Below are 14056 nucleotides of genomic sequence, written 5' to 3'. Positions count from 1 at the left end.
CAGACTTGTAATTGTATTAAAGTTGCTTTGCTTCTTCAACTCCCTTTTATTATAGAAGCTCATGTGTTATCTACTTGCCATTGCTTGAAAATGGATTATGAAGATTGTACCTTTTCACTTGTATGTCACTTTCCTTTGCCTTCTTTGGAGTACAGTGAGGAAATGTGTCCCCTACAAAAGAAAATTAAAAAAGAAATAAGAAAGAAAAGCAAAAATCTGCACTGTTCCATTGTTGCATCCATGGGTTTCAATTTCTAGAATTATACTTTTACTGTTACTAACTTGTCTTCTTCTATAGAGTCAATGTCGGCGATATTTAGCCTATACTCATTATTTGAGGACAAAGAAAGCAGCAATCACTATTCAATGTGCCTGTAGAAGAGAAGTGGCAGACAGAGAGCTACGAAAACTTAAAATGGTAAGGTTTTCGTTTTTTTTTATCTTATCTGCATTATATCACAGTAAAAATTAAACTATAATCTTGGCCACAGCATCTTATATAGTTATTCTAGCCCTTTTGAGGTTTTCATATATGCAAAATTCTTCGGAAATTCAAGTGTTCAAGATTTACTTTATTAGACCAAGACAGGAGGTTATGGTCTCTCATGATTTATAAGACCACATGTGTAACAGGTATCAGTTATATTTTTGAAAGGAAGAGGGATTGTGGAATATAGAACGTACTCCTGATTATTTTAACATCCTATTAATGATTAGGAGTTGGGCTTCTTCCTTCTATCCCCTCCTGCAGTCATTCACATTGAGAACATCCATTTTTGATTTGGAATATCTTTCTGCATTAGTTTAATTTTGTTTACAGCTGCTCAGTTGTCTGATATCTGTCTCATTATGCTCAAGTTACTTAAAAGATATTTAGGTGTTTAATTTTATTTTTCTTGCTGGTCTGCAGGCTGCTAAGGAAACTGGTGCTCTGCAAGCTGCCAAAATTCAGCTTGAAAATCAAGTTGAAGAACTGACCTGCCAGCTGCAGCTTGAGAAACGCATGAGGGTAAAAACTTTCTTGTAGACATGCTATATAATTGTACTTCTATTTTTGTTTATCAGATGAGCATATATGAGTTTTCATGAGAAGGCCTCATTTTTAACCTGATTTCCTGACTTTTGGAAGTTGGCATTCATATGCTGATTGCTCAAGATTTGCCTGCCTATAATTTGTCCAACCGTTACTCATTAATTTGATGTGTGGAAATGTACATATGTATATATATGCATATATATGCATATGATTGGACTAATGCTCCACTGTGGACAAATCTGGCTTGTTTGATAATAAACTTATTTTAGCATATATATATTGTCTGGAGACAAAATATATATCAGCTGCAAAATGGTCCATGCCAGTCAAGAAATTAATCACACGGAAGTGGGATTAATTTATCATGCCGGGGGGGAGGTGGGATTATTTAGTTCTGCTTTGGTGTTAATCCCACCTGATATCGTATCCCAAACATGGGATTATATCATGTCAAGGAGGTAATACCTCCCATTAATCCATGTACCAAATCCGCCATTAGGTTCACAAATAAGTAAGTGTAAATATTGGCCTGTTGGCTGGTGAAGCTTACCCATGCTGTGGGTGGCTATATAAATGGAGTTGGAATTTTTTATTTTTTCATCATAAATATTTATTGGACAGTCTTTTTTCCCCATTTTTATCAGGTGATAGTGGGAAGTTAAAATTAGGCTCATTCTCAGGCTTGGCTGGGCCTGGAGATGGAGAGTCCTATTTAGTCTTATCATATTCTGCAGGCTGACCAGAATGTAGCCCACCTGGCCCACTGTCCACTCTTACAGATAAAAAGAAAGGGAAAAAAGAAAAGCAAAGAAACAAATAAGATATCAGTGTGTTTATTATGGTTCAACTTTAACTACTTTTCTTATTGCTTGCTTCTAACCGGAATCGATTTCATTTGTTGTAGGCTGACATTGAGGAAGCCAAAACAAAGGAAAATGAGAAACTGCAGTCTGCTTTGCGAGAGATGCAACTGCAATTCCAAGAATCTAAAGAAATGGTTATTAAGGAACATGGGGCTGCAAATAAAGCTGTTGAGAAAACACCTGTCATGCAGGAAGCCCCTGGTGTTGAGCGAATTCCTGTCATGCAGGAATCCCTAGTTAATGAGCAAATTCCTGTCATGCAGGAAGTCCCAGTTATCGAGCTCATTCCTGCCATGCAGGAAATGCCAGCTAGTGGTCATGAAATTATTAATAAACTGACCAATGAAAATGAAAAGCTTAAGGTAAGTTCATTGAGAGTATAGTTTCAACCTTTTTCTCTAGCTGATAAATCCATTTAGTTGCAACTTATATATCTCTGATGTGCATTTATAGTTCCAGTCTATCATTTGAGTTTGTTGATATTCTTCTAGTTCTTTAACGAATGGTTCTGAACAGAATTTGAACTACTGATCTCTCTTGTATTCTCCGTTGTATTCACATAGCATGTCCTTGCACTTTCTTTGATCATACAATGTCTTCAAGAAATTTTTGATATATCGCTGCCTGCGACACTTCACAGGCTCTAGTAAGTTCACTAGAAAAGAAATATGAAGAAACAATTAAAGAGAGTGAAGAGCGGTTGAAGCAGGCTTTGGAGGCAGAGTCAAAGATAATTCAGTTGAAAACTGAGATGCAAAGGTTCTTGCTTTAACTAATTTACTCCTGTTTATATGCACTTTTGATCATTTTACCCTGCGAGGTTGAAATGGATCTATAACATTTGCATATTTCATCACTAAATTATTTTGTTGGAATTGTTGACATATTATCTCAGACTTCAAGAAAAACTTTCTGACATTGAGGCTGGGGACCAAATGCAAGATCAAGCTTCTATGAACTTACCTTCTACAAATATGTCTGGACGTTTAAATATTACAACAACTAAGGTCATGCTAGAGATGATGTCAGCGACTTATTTTAAAAGATTCTGGTGTGTATTTGTTCTTACCCTTTTATTTTTCCATGCAGGCTGTGGAAAATGATGATGATGTAAGTAAATAAAACAAACTACTTAACTTTAAATTTGTGTCTCTTTCTTGTCAACATAGTTGCTATTTGTTGATTCCCTTTATCACAAGGAAGGTTCTTCCTACAGGAACTGAAAAGCGCAACAGCTGCTGAGAAGTTTCGTGCAGAATCAATGAGAAAATCCATGGTTGAAAGGCAGAATGTGAGCATTTCAGAAAAACAGTAATATCAGATACTATTTACCTTGCTCCTTTTAGTTTTCTGTGACTTCTGAGAAATGGTGGGAAAAGAGGAAGGGCACCTTGCTTGTTAAAATAGTTGTTTGGGTTGGAGATGACATGCATGTGGAAATAGGATGTAGTTCCATTACCTGTTTTTTCTAACAGTTTGCTCTGAATGGAGTATCATTCAAAGGAATGAAGGAAGAGTTCCAAATGCCATAACCAGTTTGGCAGGGGAACTAGAAATGGATGGGACTTTCATTTTAGAATGAGTCAGAGTGATAATTCAGCAATTTTCACATGTCACATTATTTAGGAATTTACCACAGAACTCAAACATCTAATATGTGTCATACATATTTTCGTGTAGCATAATAAACAGGGGGAATAGAAAAATATGTATGACACATGTTAGATGTTAGCATAATGAACAGGGGGAATAGAAAAATAGAGCCAATACCCAGCTGGCTTTTTACTTTCGAAACCTGAGAAATCTGGTGGTATTATTTAAAGTTTAATGCTTTCCTCCTGTTTCCTAGCAATCAAATTAAGTTGGTGGCAAAGTTAGAAGAATTATTTCAATTTTTATTTCTTATCTCTGTTTCAGGAGAATATAGATACTCTTATCAAATGTACGAGTCAAGATCTTGGGTTCAGCAATGCAAAACCAGTTGCAGCTTTTACTATATATAAATGCCTTCTTGGCTGGAAATCTTTCGAAGCAGAAAAAACTAGTGTATTTGATCGTCTTATCCAGATGATTGGCTCTGCCATAGAGGTAATTTGTTACATTTTGCTGAGCAGTTCCTTTTTGGCCGTGAAGAACAGTAGAATTATTGGTGACTTGAACTCTCCATGTGTTGTTTTCTTTCTGTTTATTTGTTGTTGTGTGTGTGTCTTTTGAGAAAAAAAAATCAACGTGGGCGTGGGGAGGGAGCAGTTAACAGAGGACCTTTCCATGTTAGTGTACCATTCAATTAAATAAATGCATTTCTGGAAGTATTTGTTTTTATTTTGGAAATTTATGATTCTTTTCCAACCCCCCCACCCCCCGGTTCCAAAGTGGGAAGGCACATTAATCTTAATAATTTTGAAATAGAATCTTGTGTCTTAAAGGTCAGATAACAGGGCAAAGCAGACCTTCTATCTGTTTTTTCCCTCTTCTTTCTACAGATTTTGATTCATTTTACTTGTTCTCTGTGTCTTTTGACCCTTCCACACCCTGTCAAAAAAAAAAAAAAAAAAAAAGAGAGGAAATAGAACTGTCCTTTCCTAAATATGAAGTAGTAGACTTTTTGTAGGCTTGATGCTTTTAAAGCCCTTGATACACATTGTCAGACCAAATTTCTAACAATGTCTTTGGGAGTGGTGATGTCTTAACATGGTTGTTTCTAGGAGTCAAGTCACACACACACACATATATATATTTTGAATTTGTTCATGTGTATTATTGCACTCTTATTATGGGTGTCCTTGTGCACCTTGAATTAGTTGTCAAACTGTCATTACCTGTGAGAATAAGTGTGGAGTTCTTTATGTACATTATTGGATCAGTTCACTAAGAGTTTTAAGATTTTGGACCAGTGATTACTTAACAGTATACTTCAATTGTTATCTTCTATTGTATTTCAAATTTTTTCTCCAATATGAAGAAGCATTTTCATATCGGTTGGTCCTTTTGGATATGTTTGTTGGAGGCGTACATTTTGAGTCTGTGAAACTAAATTGACGTGTTCAATCTTCAATGTACCTGGTTGATTTGTCTCAGAACCAGGATAACAATGAGCATATGACTTACTGGCTATCAAATACATCTATGTTGTTGTTCTTGCTTCAAAGGACTCTGAAAGCTAGTAGTGGGACTCCTGGGAAACCACCTACTCCAACATCTTTCTTTGAGAGGATGACCCAAGTATGAACATTCTCATTGACTTAATTTATTTATATGTATCGTGATTTTCCTTTTACAACATTATTCATGTTTAATTGGCAAATTTTTTTTGTAGGATCATGAAAGTAGTTCAATGCTTAGCATTTATATGAAGTACATTTATATTTTTCTCAGGGATTTCGATCGTCCCCTTCTTCTGCCCAGCTTTCTTTCCATGGGCTTGATGTGCCCCTTGTTGAGGCCAAATATCCAGCTTTGCTTTTTAAGCAGCAGCTTACTGCTTATGTGGAGACAATATATGCAATAATTCGAGATAATGTAAAGAAGGAGTTGTCACCACTCCTTTCTTCCTGTATCCAGGTACACCACTTACCAAATTTTGATCTTTCAGTGGCTTGTGTCTGGATTAATTAAAATTGTTCCACATTATGAATGGTGTAGTTTTGGTGACTGTTTGATTGTATGTTTTTCTTCAAAATCAACTTCCATGAAGACAATTTCATTGGTTTTAGAAATGCATTGCTGTTTGTCTTTTTTGTTTTTTAAAAAACTCTCTTTTATCCACCAGCTGTACTTTTTACTCTTTGTGTCTAGGTTTATAGAAATAGAACCTTTGTTTTCTCTTAGAAAATTTAGTGAAGATATATATAGAGCCTATAGAGGTTATACCATGGATGCGTCGATTGTCTGCATTAGCTGGTATTATCATAAAACAACTACACATATATAGACACCGAGCACATGCAATGCTTATGCAACTGAATTATTCTAACAAAAACGAATAAGTAAATTAATTCAAATCTTAAGATTAATAAGAGGTGCAGCTATTATGTCTTGCATGAAATTTATATGATGTAGAAAAAAAAAAATTAATCCAAAATAAATCATAAAAGTAAGAAAAAATCTATTATGTCCTGCATAGTAGTTGTTTGTTCATGGATGAACTTTCATCTCGTTCTTTCTTCTGGGTTACAATGTCAAACTAATAAGTCATACTGAATTAAACAAATCTAGCATAAAAATTAAAGATTGGGAAAGATAAAAATCATGCATGGAAAATTGAAAATCTACAAGGAGGATATGCACATAAAATTCACAATCACAGAAAAAAGAAAAAAAACAGAACTTGTACACACTATGTTCTCTCATCTTCAACTATCTAGCGAGAAAATCATTGCAATAAAATACAGTAAAAAGCATTGTTATTCCAGGAAAAAACATGGACATGCATTAAAAAATTGAAATGATTTGAATCATGAAAATAATAAATGAAAGAAAATTACATTAACAGAATGTAAGTGAAATGAATTTTGAAATCAGAAGGAAATTGTTGAATGGATGGAGAGAAATGGTCTATAAAGAATGACATTAGCACTTGCTGGGGGATTACCTAAAAATCTGAAGCATTCTCACAGTTAGATTGTGTGTGTGGAGAATACCATTGGTTCATCTGTCAAATGACCATACAGAAAAATATTTAGGTACATAGAAAATCTAAGAATCAGATGCACCAGGAGAGGGAGGAAAAGGAGCTTACAGTACTTAAAATAATTGGCTTCTTGGAGTGTAAAGAGAAAAAAAAAGGAAGCCCAGAAAGAAACCGGTTTCATGCATTAAAGTCATGATAAAATTCAAAATGAACTTAAAATGCATAGAGAGAAAAGGACTAAGAGAGGTATAATAATGAATTAAGATAAGTTTGGTCCAAAAGCTCTGGAATGTAAGACAAAATGGAGTGGTGGGACACATGAAGTGGAAAGTTTAGTGTTATGATGGACTGGTAACAGACTGCCATGAAAGAAGTCAGTTGAAAAGGTTTTGACAATGTGAAAATATGGCAGCTATGGGCAATGCTCTTGTTTCCATTTCCTTTTACATTTTTTATCATTTCTAAATAGAAAGAATTACTGTCTAATTTTTAATTATATGTAAACGACAGGTTATTAGTTTTAGGTATAACAATTTTCTGGGGCTTGACTTAGCAAGCTGAGGCCCTCCCTTTATATAATTGGATAGTTATGGTAGTAAAATAGAACAATAAAATATCTATACGTAAGAAATCTTTTTCATCAGTGCTCCACGTTTTGGAGAAAAATCACAGCTACTTCACATTCTACTAAATGAAGTAGAAGATATGAGGCTTCTCTTAGGACTAAGACAATTGAGGCGGGCATTATCTTCTTGAGTTTCTGATAATTAGCTGCTAAATCTGAGACGTATTGCATCCACAATCATACTCATGTGTTACCCTTGGAATTCAGGCAGCAAGAACATCAGAAGGAAATGCTATACTATCTTCTGGTCAATCTTTCAGCAGTAGTCCTTCAGCTAGTCACTGGCAGAGCATCCTTGAGAACCTAAATGGGCTCCTCAGTATACTAAGAGAAAATTTTGTATGTTATTTTCATTTTGGACATACATTCAGGGAAATCGTGATCTTCTTTTGGATTTGTGTTGACTTTCTAATTTTTGTTTCAGGTACTTTCAGTTCTGTGTCAGACGATGTTTACTCAGATTTTTTCTTATATTAACGAACAGCTCTTTAATAGGTAGCAGTTCCTTCCTTGTAGCTGGAATCTATCACTAGAACTTATAAAATTAGTCAGGGATTCTGTATAATTTTTTTCAATGCTCATCAGCCTTCTCCTTCATCGGGAGTGTTGCACATTCAGCAATGGGGAATATGTGAAAGCAGGCTTAGATGAATTAGAACTCTGGTGTGGCCAGGAAAAAGAAGAGGTACTGTTTCTGTTTTATAATTTTATCAAATGATTATTTGTGAAAGGTCATTAAATTCTTGGCCCATCATCAATTTGGGTGGAACAGCGGACTAGGTAGAAGGCCTAATTGAACTTAGTCCTTGTGTTGCTGCGTTCATAGTCAACCTGGTTCTTGTGCTCAAAAAAATAGCTTTTCCCACACTAGTGATGGTCGTGAAGACTAATATCACCTTTTATTTTGTCTTTCTGTGGGATTGTTTTCATGAGATGTATTTCCACTATATCATGGTCATCTAACTCCAGGAATTATTTTGTTTATTTATTTTGCAATTTACAGTATGTAGGCTCATCCTGGGATGAACTGAAGCATATAAGGCAGGCAGTTGGATTCTTGGTAGGTTCTCTTTTTCTTTGATAGTGTAGTTGAAATGCGTCTGCTTTAGATGCTTTTATATGTTGAAGAATAACGGATGATTTTTGTGCTCTAGTCTTGCATGCATATGAAAGTGAATTAATGTGATACTGTTTGAGCAACATTGATGCTTGTGAGATTAAGGTTTATTCTAAAAAGCCTCTCAAGACTGGTCTGAGCTCTTTTTTTCCCTTTATTAACAATAAACACAACCTTCTAAGGATCCATCAAGAATGGTACATAATGAAAGTAGCTGCTGGATCAAGGATGCCGATTGGCAACTCTATCTGTCATTTTGGCATCACAATTTGTAAAATTTATCCTTTGAAAATTATCAACTGACCTGTCTGTTATTTTCGCTTCTATGAGTGGGGATTAGTTCATTTGAGCAATTTTTGGAAGCTAAAAGGATAAATTTTGCACATTGTTTTTTTACATGGATTTGTATTGTTAATGTGACTTTTAGAAGTCAATTGACATTATAAATGCTGTGCCACAGACCCTAACTTGGTTAGGATAAGGTGCAGTTGGTGATGATGATGTTACCAATTTACCATTTTCTGCGTGGGAGCTCTAGGAAGGTATTTTCAGCTGACTAGATATGTTGGTGGCTCATAACTATGTACTGTTGTAAGAAAACACTAATGTTAACTGTGAGAAGTCGGAGGTAGAACTCCAACCTGAAAAGCTAACTTAACAAGTGGAGGGATCCTCCTCCTTATATATAGCCCAAGTCTCCCTTACTGAGACGATGTGGGATTCTCCATTCCCCCCCACGCCAAAGCTTCTCCAGTAATTGATACATGCTTAGGTGATCGGGCAGGGTACTAGTCCATGACCACGATCGAGGGTAGTCCCCTAGCCAAGGGTTGACTCTGATACCATGTGAGAAGTCAGAGGTAGAGCTCTAACCTGAAAAGCTAGCTTAACAGGTGGATGGATCCTCCTCCTTATATATAGCCCGGGTTTCCCTTGCTGAGGCAATGTGGAATTCTCACACTAACTTCTACATTTTGGAAGGTGCATTTGAAAAGATGATACACCTTCATTTTGGAAAGGAAGAAATAAGCCATCCAAAGCATTTGAAAAGATGATACACCTTCATTTTGAAAAGAAAGAAATAAGCTATCCAAAGCAGTACAAGAACTCCTTTTTTGTTTATTTCCTTAGTGCTTTCTTTAAGTGAAAATGAATCAAATGGCATAAAATCTAGAGAGGAGAGTTTTGGCAAGACAAACTTTAATTCAGAATGCAATAACACTTTTGGAAATTATTCTTATGCTTGGAAAATTGAAAATGAGAACATATCAAGCCTTTATCCACTATGTGGCGTTATGTGTTTTTTATAAGTCAATTAATATTATGAATGCTATCTCACTGATCCTTACTTGTTTAGGATTAGGTGCAATAGATGATGATGATGACGATCTACAAAAACCTTTCCCTACAAACAACAACAACAATCATAGCCTTAACCCCACTGGATGGATGAGCTACATGATCTCTAGACCTTTAATCATCTCTTACAAAAGCCTTTCCTGTTGTACCATATTTAATAGCAAATAGTGCACCACCTTTGTAACCCACTTTTCATAGCAGAATGATCCTTATCCCAAATAACTTGTTTTTATCTTTCCTTGCAAGTCAATTTAGCATTTTATGCTTTAAATTGAAGTAATGTTTTTTAGATGGAGATTGAAGGTGGAGAAGGTCCTAGCTATTGATAATTTGGTGCAAAGACGTTTAAATGCTCTGTAACTGATACTACATATGCAATAGAGCAAGATGGTACTAGAGAGAGTGGAATTTGGTGTTTGGGAATTTTTTTTGGGTTTATTTTATTTAGTTTTTTTGGGGATGGAGGGGGGGGGGGGGGGACCTAAATTGAATAAAGTGAGAAAGGAGCACGTAAACCCCCCCCCCCCCCCCCCCCCCCCCACACACACACACACAAAAAAAAAAAGAAAAAAAGAAAAAGAAAAAGGGGATGTGAGAATGGTGATATTGATTACAAAGTTGAAGAAGTCTTGTGCTCTTTCTGATTTTGGCTCTAACACTTATAGCTTTTCAAAGTTTTTCTTTCCTTAAGAATGTATGGCCTTTTAAGTTTGTTACATTTCTGTGAATGTATTACGTTTTGACTCCCCAATGCTGTTAATAACTGTTTATATATCACAGAAAAGTATTGGCTTTGGAACTAAAAGTTCAGTGGGTAAAGGTGATTTTGGAGTTAGAAGAAGGAAGGCTGCTGGTTTTTTGTTACAGAACTGGGTGTTCCATAGGACACACTAATGGCAAAAAGGAAATTTGAGAATGTAAAAGTAGGCCTTTACAATGGGGGAAGTTCACATTAATTTTGTGTGATTTGTTTTATGTTTAATATGCCTTTAGGCTTCCTAACGTGAACCCAAATAGAAGTGGTGATGATGTTAAATTGCCTGTGTAGATCTATGATATATTGAATTGGACAAATTCGAGTTCTAGACTTAGGATCTGTGCCACGGAGCTTACCACTCAAACAGTATATGAAGGACTACAGCTAGATAAAGTGGAGTTCTCCCTCTTCCTGGTTCTGCTTGTCCTGTGTTTTTGTCAGTTCCTACCAGGATTTTGGAAGGCATCATTCTGCCAATTCAACAACCTTCCATTTAATTCTCCAAGAAGAGAAGTACCCGTTCAGTGTCTTTCTGTCAATTCCAAGCCTTTATCCCACTATGTAGTGTCCTTAACTCAAAATATATCTTATCCTCTCAAGGCTCTGATTAGCTTTCTCGGCAAGAACATCCTATACGAGGCACACTTGAGAGCTGGGTGGAGCATACAAAAGAAGAGGGTGAGTGTTGATTAATGATTTGAGTCACTTTCCCAAACTTACTGATCTATCGCATGCTTGGAGATTCACCCGTTGAGGGAGGAAAATTTTGGATCGTGATGAGGGGGAATATGGGACACTGAATAGTTATGTTCAATGCAAGTTAGAAGGCCTTATGATGTTGTTCTATTGTGACGCTTGGTAAATTTGTCACCTTTTCTGTGCTGGATAAGCACAGGGCTGTGGCACATTAACCTTTCCCCCCCCTCCCCTAAGGGTGCTAGTACCCTGACACAGTTCCCTGGATGGGATGAGCTGTAAGTGCAGTACATTATGGTTTTTAATGGAAGTATGATGTGTGGATTATCCCGCTGCAGTTGTGAACTTTTATGTGGAGATAACCTTCCATTTATGTCTGCCGTGTGGTTTACATTGTATATTTATGTGCAGGTTATATATCAGAAATCACGAATTTCCTATGATGAGATTGCAAATGATCTCTGCCCTGTAAGTATTTCACTTTTTGTGTGCTTTACTTATTTATTGTTCAAGAAATTCAAATGTGTATATGTTTGGGGATAGCATTTGTATTTAAAAAATATTTTGTTTGTATGTGTGACAATCATGGTTTAAGGTGTCAATTTAATATAATGCTTAATTCGAATTTTGTTAATGATTTAAACAATTAATTTGGATTTTATCAATGCTATATTGTTGAAGTGCACCTTTGTAAAAAATAAACCCACAACAACCGAGAACCATACACACAGAGCTCCATTACCCACTTCTCTTTCTCACCTGTTACTTCCTGTTTCAGATTCTGAATATACAACAGCTTTATAGAGTTTGCACGCTTTACTGGGATGAAGACTATAATACTCGAGGTGTATCCCCAGATGTAAGCTTAAAGAAATGAGAATATAAAATCTTATTCTTTATGGATTTTATTAGTCTTCTTATCCTGTAATTTTTTTATTCGTTCTTTTGGCCCATGCTGCTGCTTGATTGTTACATTGCACAGGTTATTTCCGGCATGAAGGAACTACTGCCAGAAGAGTTTAATGACGCAGATACCAACTCCTTCTTGTTAGATGACAATTCGAGGTATGATGCTTAAAAGTATCGCCACATAAAGAGAAGAAACTGCACGTCAAGCTAACTATGTTCTTAAATGCAGCATTCCCTTCTCAGTTGATGACATTAGCTGTTCTGTCAAAGAGAAGGATTTCTCAGATGTAAAACTTGCTGAAGAACTTATTGAAAATCCAGCCTTCCAATTTTTACAGGAATAAGGCTGTCGTTTTTTGATTCTTTTCTTATTATGGTGCCCTGCAGTTCGACAAAGATGAAATGGAAAGAGCAAATTCCTCCAATTAAACACCACAATGTACATTTGCCACAATTTTTTTCTTTGTTTTCTTCATTCTTCTTCTTCTTCTACTTCAATTTTTTTTTTCTTGTAAAATCCATTGCCCAGATGTTAAAAGAAAATGTTCTTGTTACATTTGTAACATTCATAGGCTTTATAGAATTTTAATTACAAGGGGTAGGATGGATCTCACCTATATGTGTCTCTCTTTTGCTTGGTGTCCCACCCTTCCCCAATCGTTTAAACCTTTTAGAGGGTTCATTTAGGCCATCATATTCCTTTTAGTGATGCAAGAGAGAAGCGTACTTTATAAATGGTGTGGTTTGGAGCTTCTTATCCATCCCTAATCTTCAAGTTGTACAGAAGTAACATTTCTCACCTATACTTTATTCTGTTAATGTTTTGCTCTCTCTACCCTTGAAGAGCCTCTGGTTCAACTGTACATTGATGTTACTAAGACTTCATTTGTGTTTTCTTCATTGAAGATTGAATCTTATCACCTTTCTTGACATCCTTCACATGCTTTACATCATTGAGGATGTTTCAGTTTAATCAAGGCTTGTAAAGGGCATAGCACTGTGTATGTACTAGTGGATTCTCAATTTGGATTTTGATAAAGTATGATTTGATTGGGCAATATGGCATCAATCAATAGAAATGGATGAAGCTTTAAGTTCCATGATTGTCATTTAAAGATTTATGATTGGCTAGTCGTAAAAATTTTATGTATAAAGTTTTTTTTTTTTTTTTTTTTTTGTCGTTATAATAGATTGTAATTGAATCTGATTAGTACGATATTAATTTAGGAATTGAAATTAAGTTTTCAATGATTTTGACTTAATGCTTGCATGTCCAATCTTTGTTGCTTTAGGTTCTTTTCACAAACTTATGATTGAATTTAACTAATTTTAGTTGGATCAACATGATAGGGACAAAGATATGGCATGAAAAAAATCAACTCACAATCTAGTTTTTAATATATTTTTATTCTTTTTAGACTTTGCTTAACTGTTTTAATTCGTTATAAATTTCTTTTATTTCATTTATTACTTTTTTTTATCAAGAATAAAATTTTGACCTTCCTATTACATTTTTTTATATGCGACTTTATTTATTGTTTAAACTCTAAACTTATCTTTACAAAATCGCCATCGCCATGAAGTAGTGAAGAGAGGAAAAATTGATAATTTTGAAAATTCTTAAAAATAAACATATTATACATACATTCATACATATATGTATATAGATAAAGTCTTAAGTCTTGATTAAATAGAGAAATGCTTGAAGGATGGGGGGGGGGGGGGGGGGGGGGGGGGATATGCCAAAATTGACGAACTGAAGCCCCAAGTTTTGCACAGAAAGTTACGGAAAGTTGAAACTTTTCCTAAAGCAACAAGAGCCTTAACGTAAGACGACAAGACTAAAGTTTGAAGATTGGACGAACATGGCAGTTTTTGGCTCATTTCTGATTCGATCGGATGCCATTTTGTGTGTCTGATGAAACCAGATCTCACACGACTCCTAATAATAATTAGCTAACCTTGTGATAATCGTTTTTAATACATATATATATATGCACGTATATGTCTGTGCATTTGATCTCCATCTGTTTCACGACATCCAGGTTAATCCATGGCCACCCT

At 35.5% G+C, this 14056-nt stretch overlaps 1 protein-coding gene across 1 annotated transcript; it reads left to right on the top strand.

The window, feature by feature from the left end:
- Positions 1-298: 298 nt before the first annotated feature.
- On the top strand, positions 299-13043 carry LOC127803876 (myosin-6-like; the record flags this gene model as incomplete). The annotated part of the gene is given in 18 exon segments (XM_052340470.1): positions 299-418; positions 911-1009; positions 1941-2261; positions 2540-2658; positions 2795-2906; positions 2989-3009; positions 3116-3190; positions 3817-3987; positions 4978-5121; positions 5275-5460; positions 7362-7493; positions 7579-7649; positions 7740-7839; positions 8158-8214; positions 11495-11551; positions 11862-11942; positions 12066-12148; positions 12222-13043. Coding segments are annotated over 18 exon segments (2064 nt in total), but the record flags the coding sequence as incomplete, so codon positions are not given.
- Positions 13044-14056: the final 1013 nt, after the last annotated feature.

The sequence above is a fragment of the Diospyros lotus genome, chromosome 6, assembly GCF_014633365.1.
Source record: "Diospyros lotus cultivar Yz01 chromosome 6, ASM1463336v1, whole genome shotgun sequence".
NCBI lineage: Eukaryota > Viridiplantae > Streptophyta > Magnoliopsida > Ericales > Ebenaceae > Diospyros > Diospyros lotus.
Note: the sequence above shows the minus strand (reverse complement) of the source record. Positions and strands in the feature narration are given on the sequence as shown.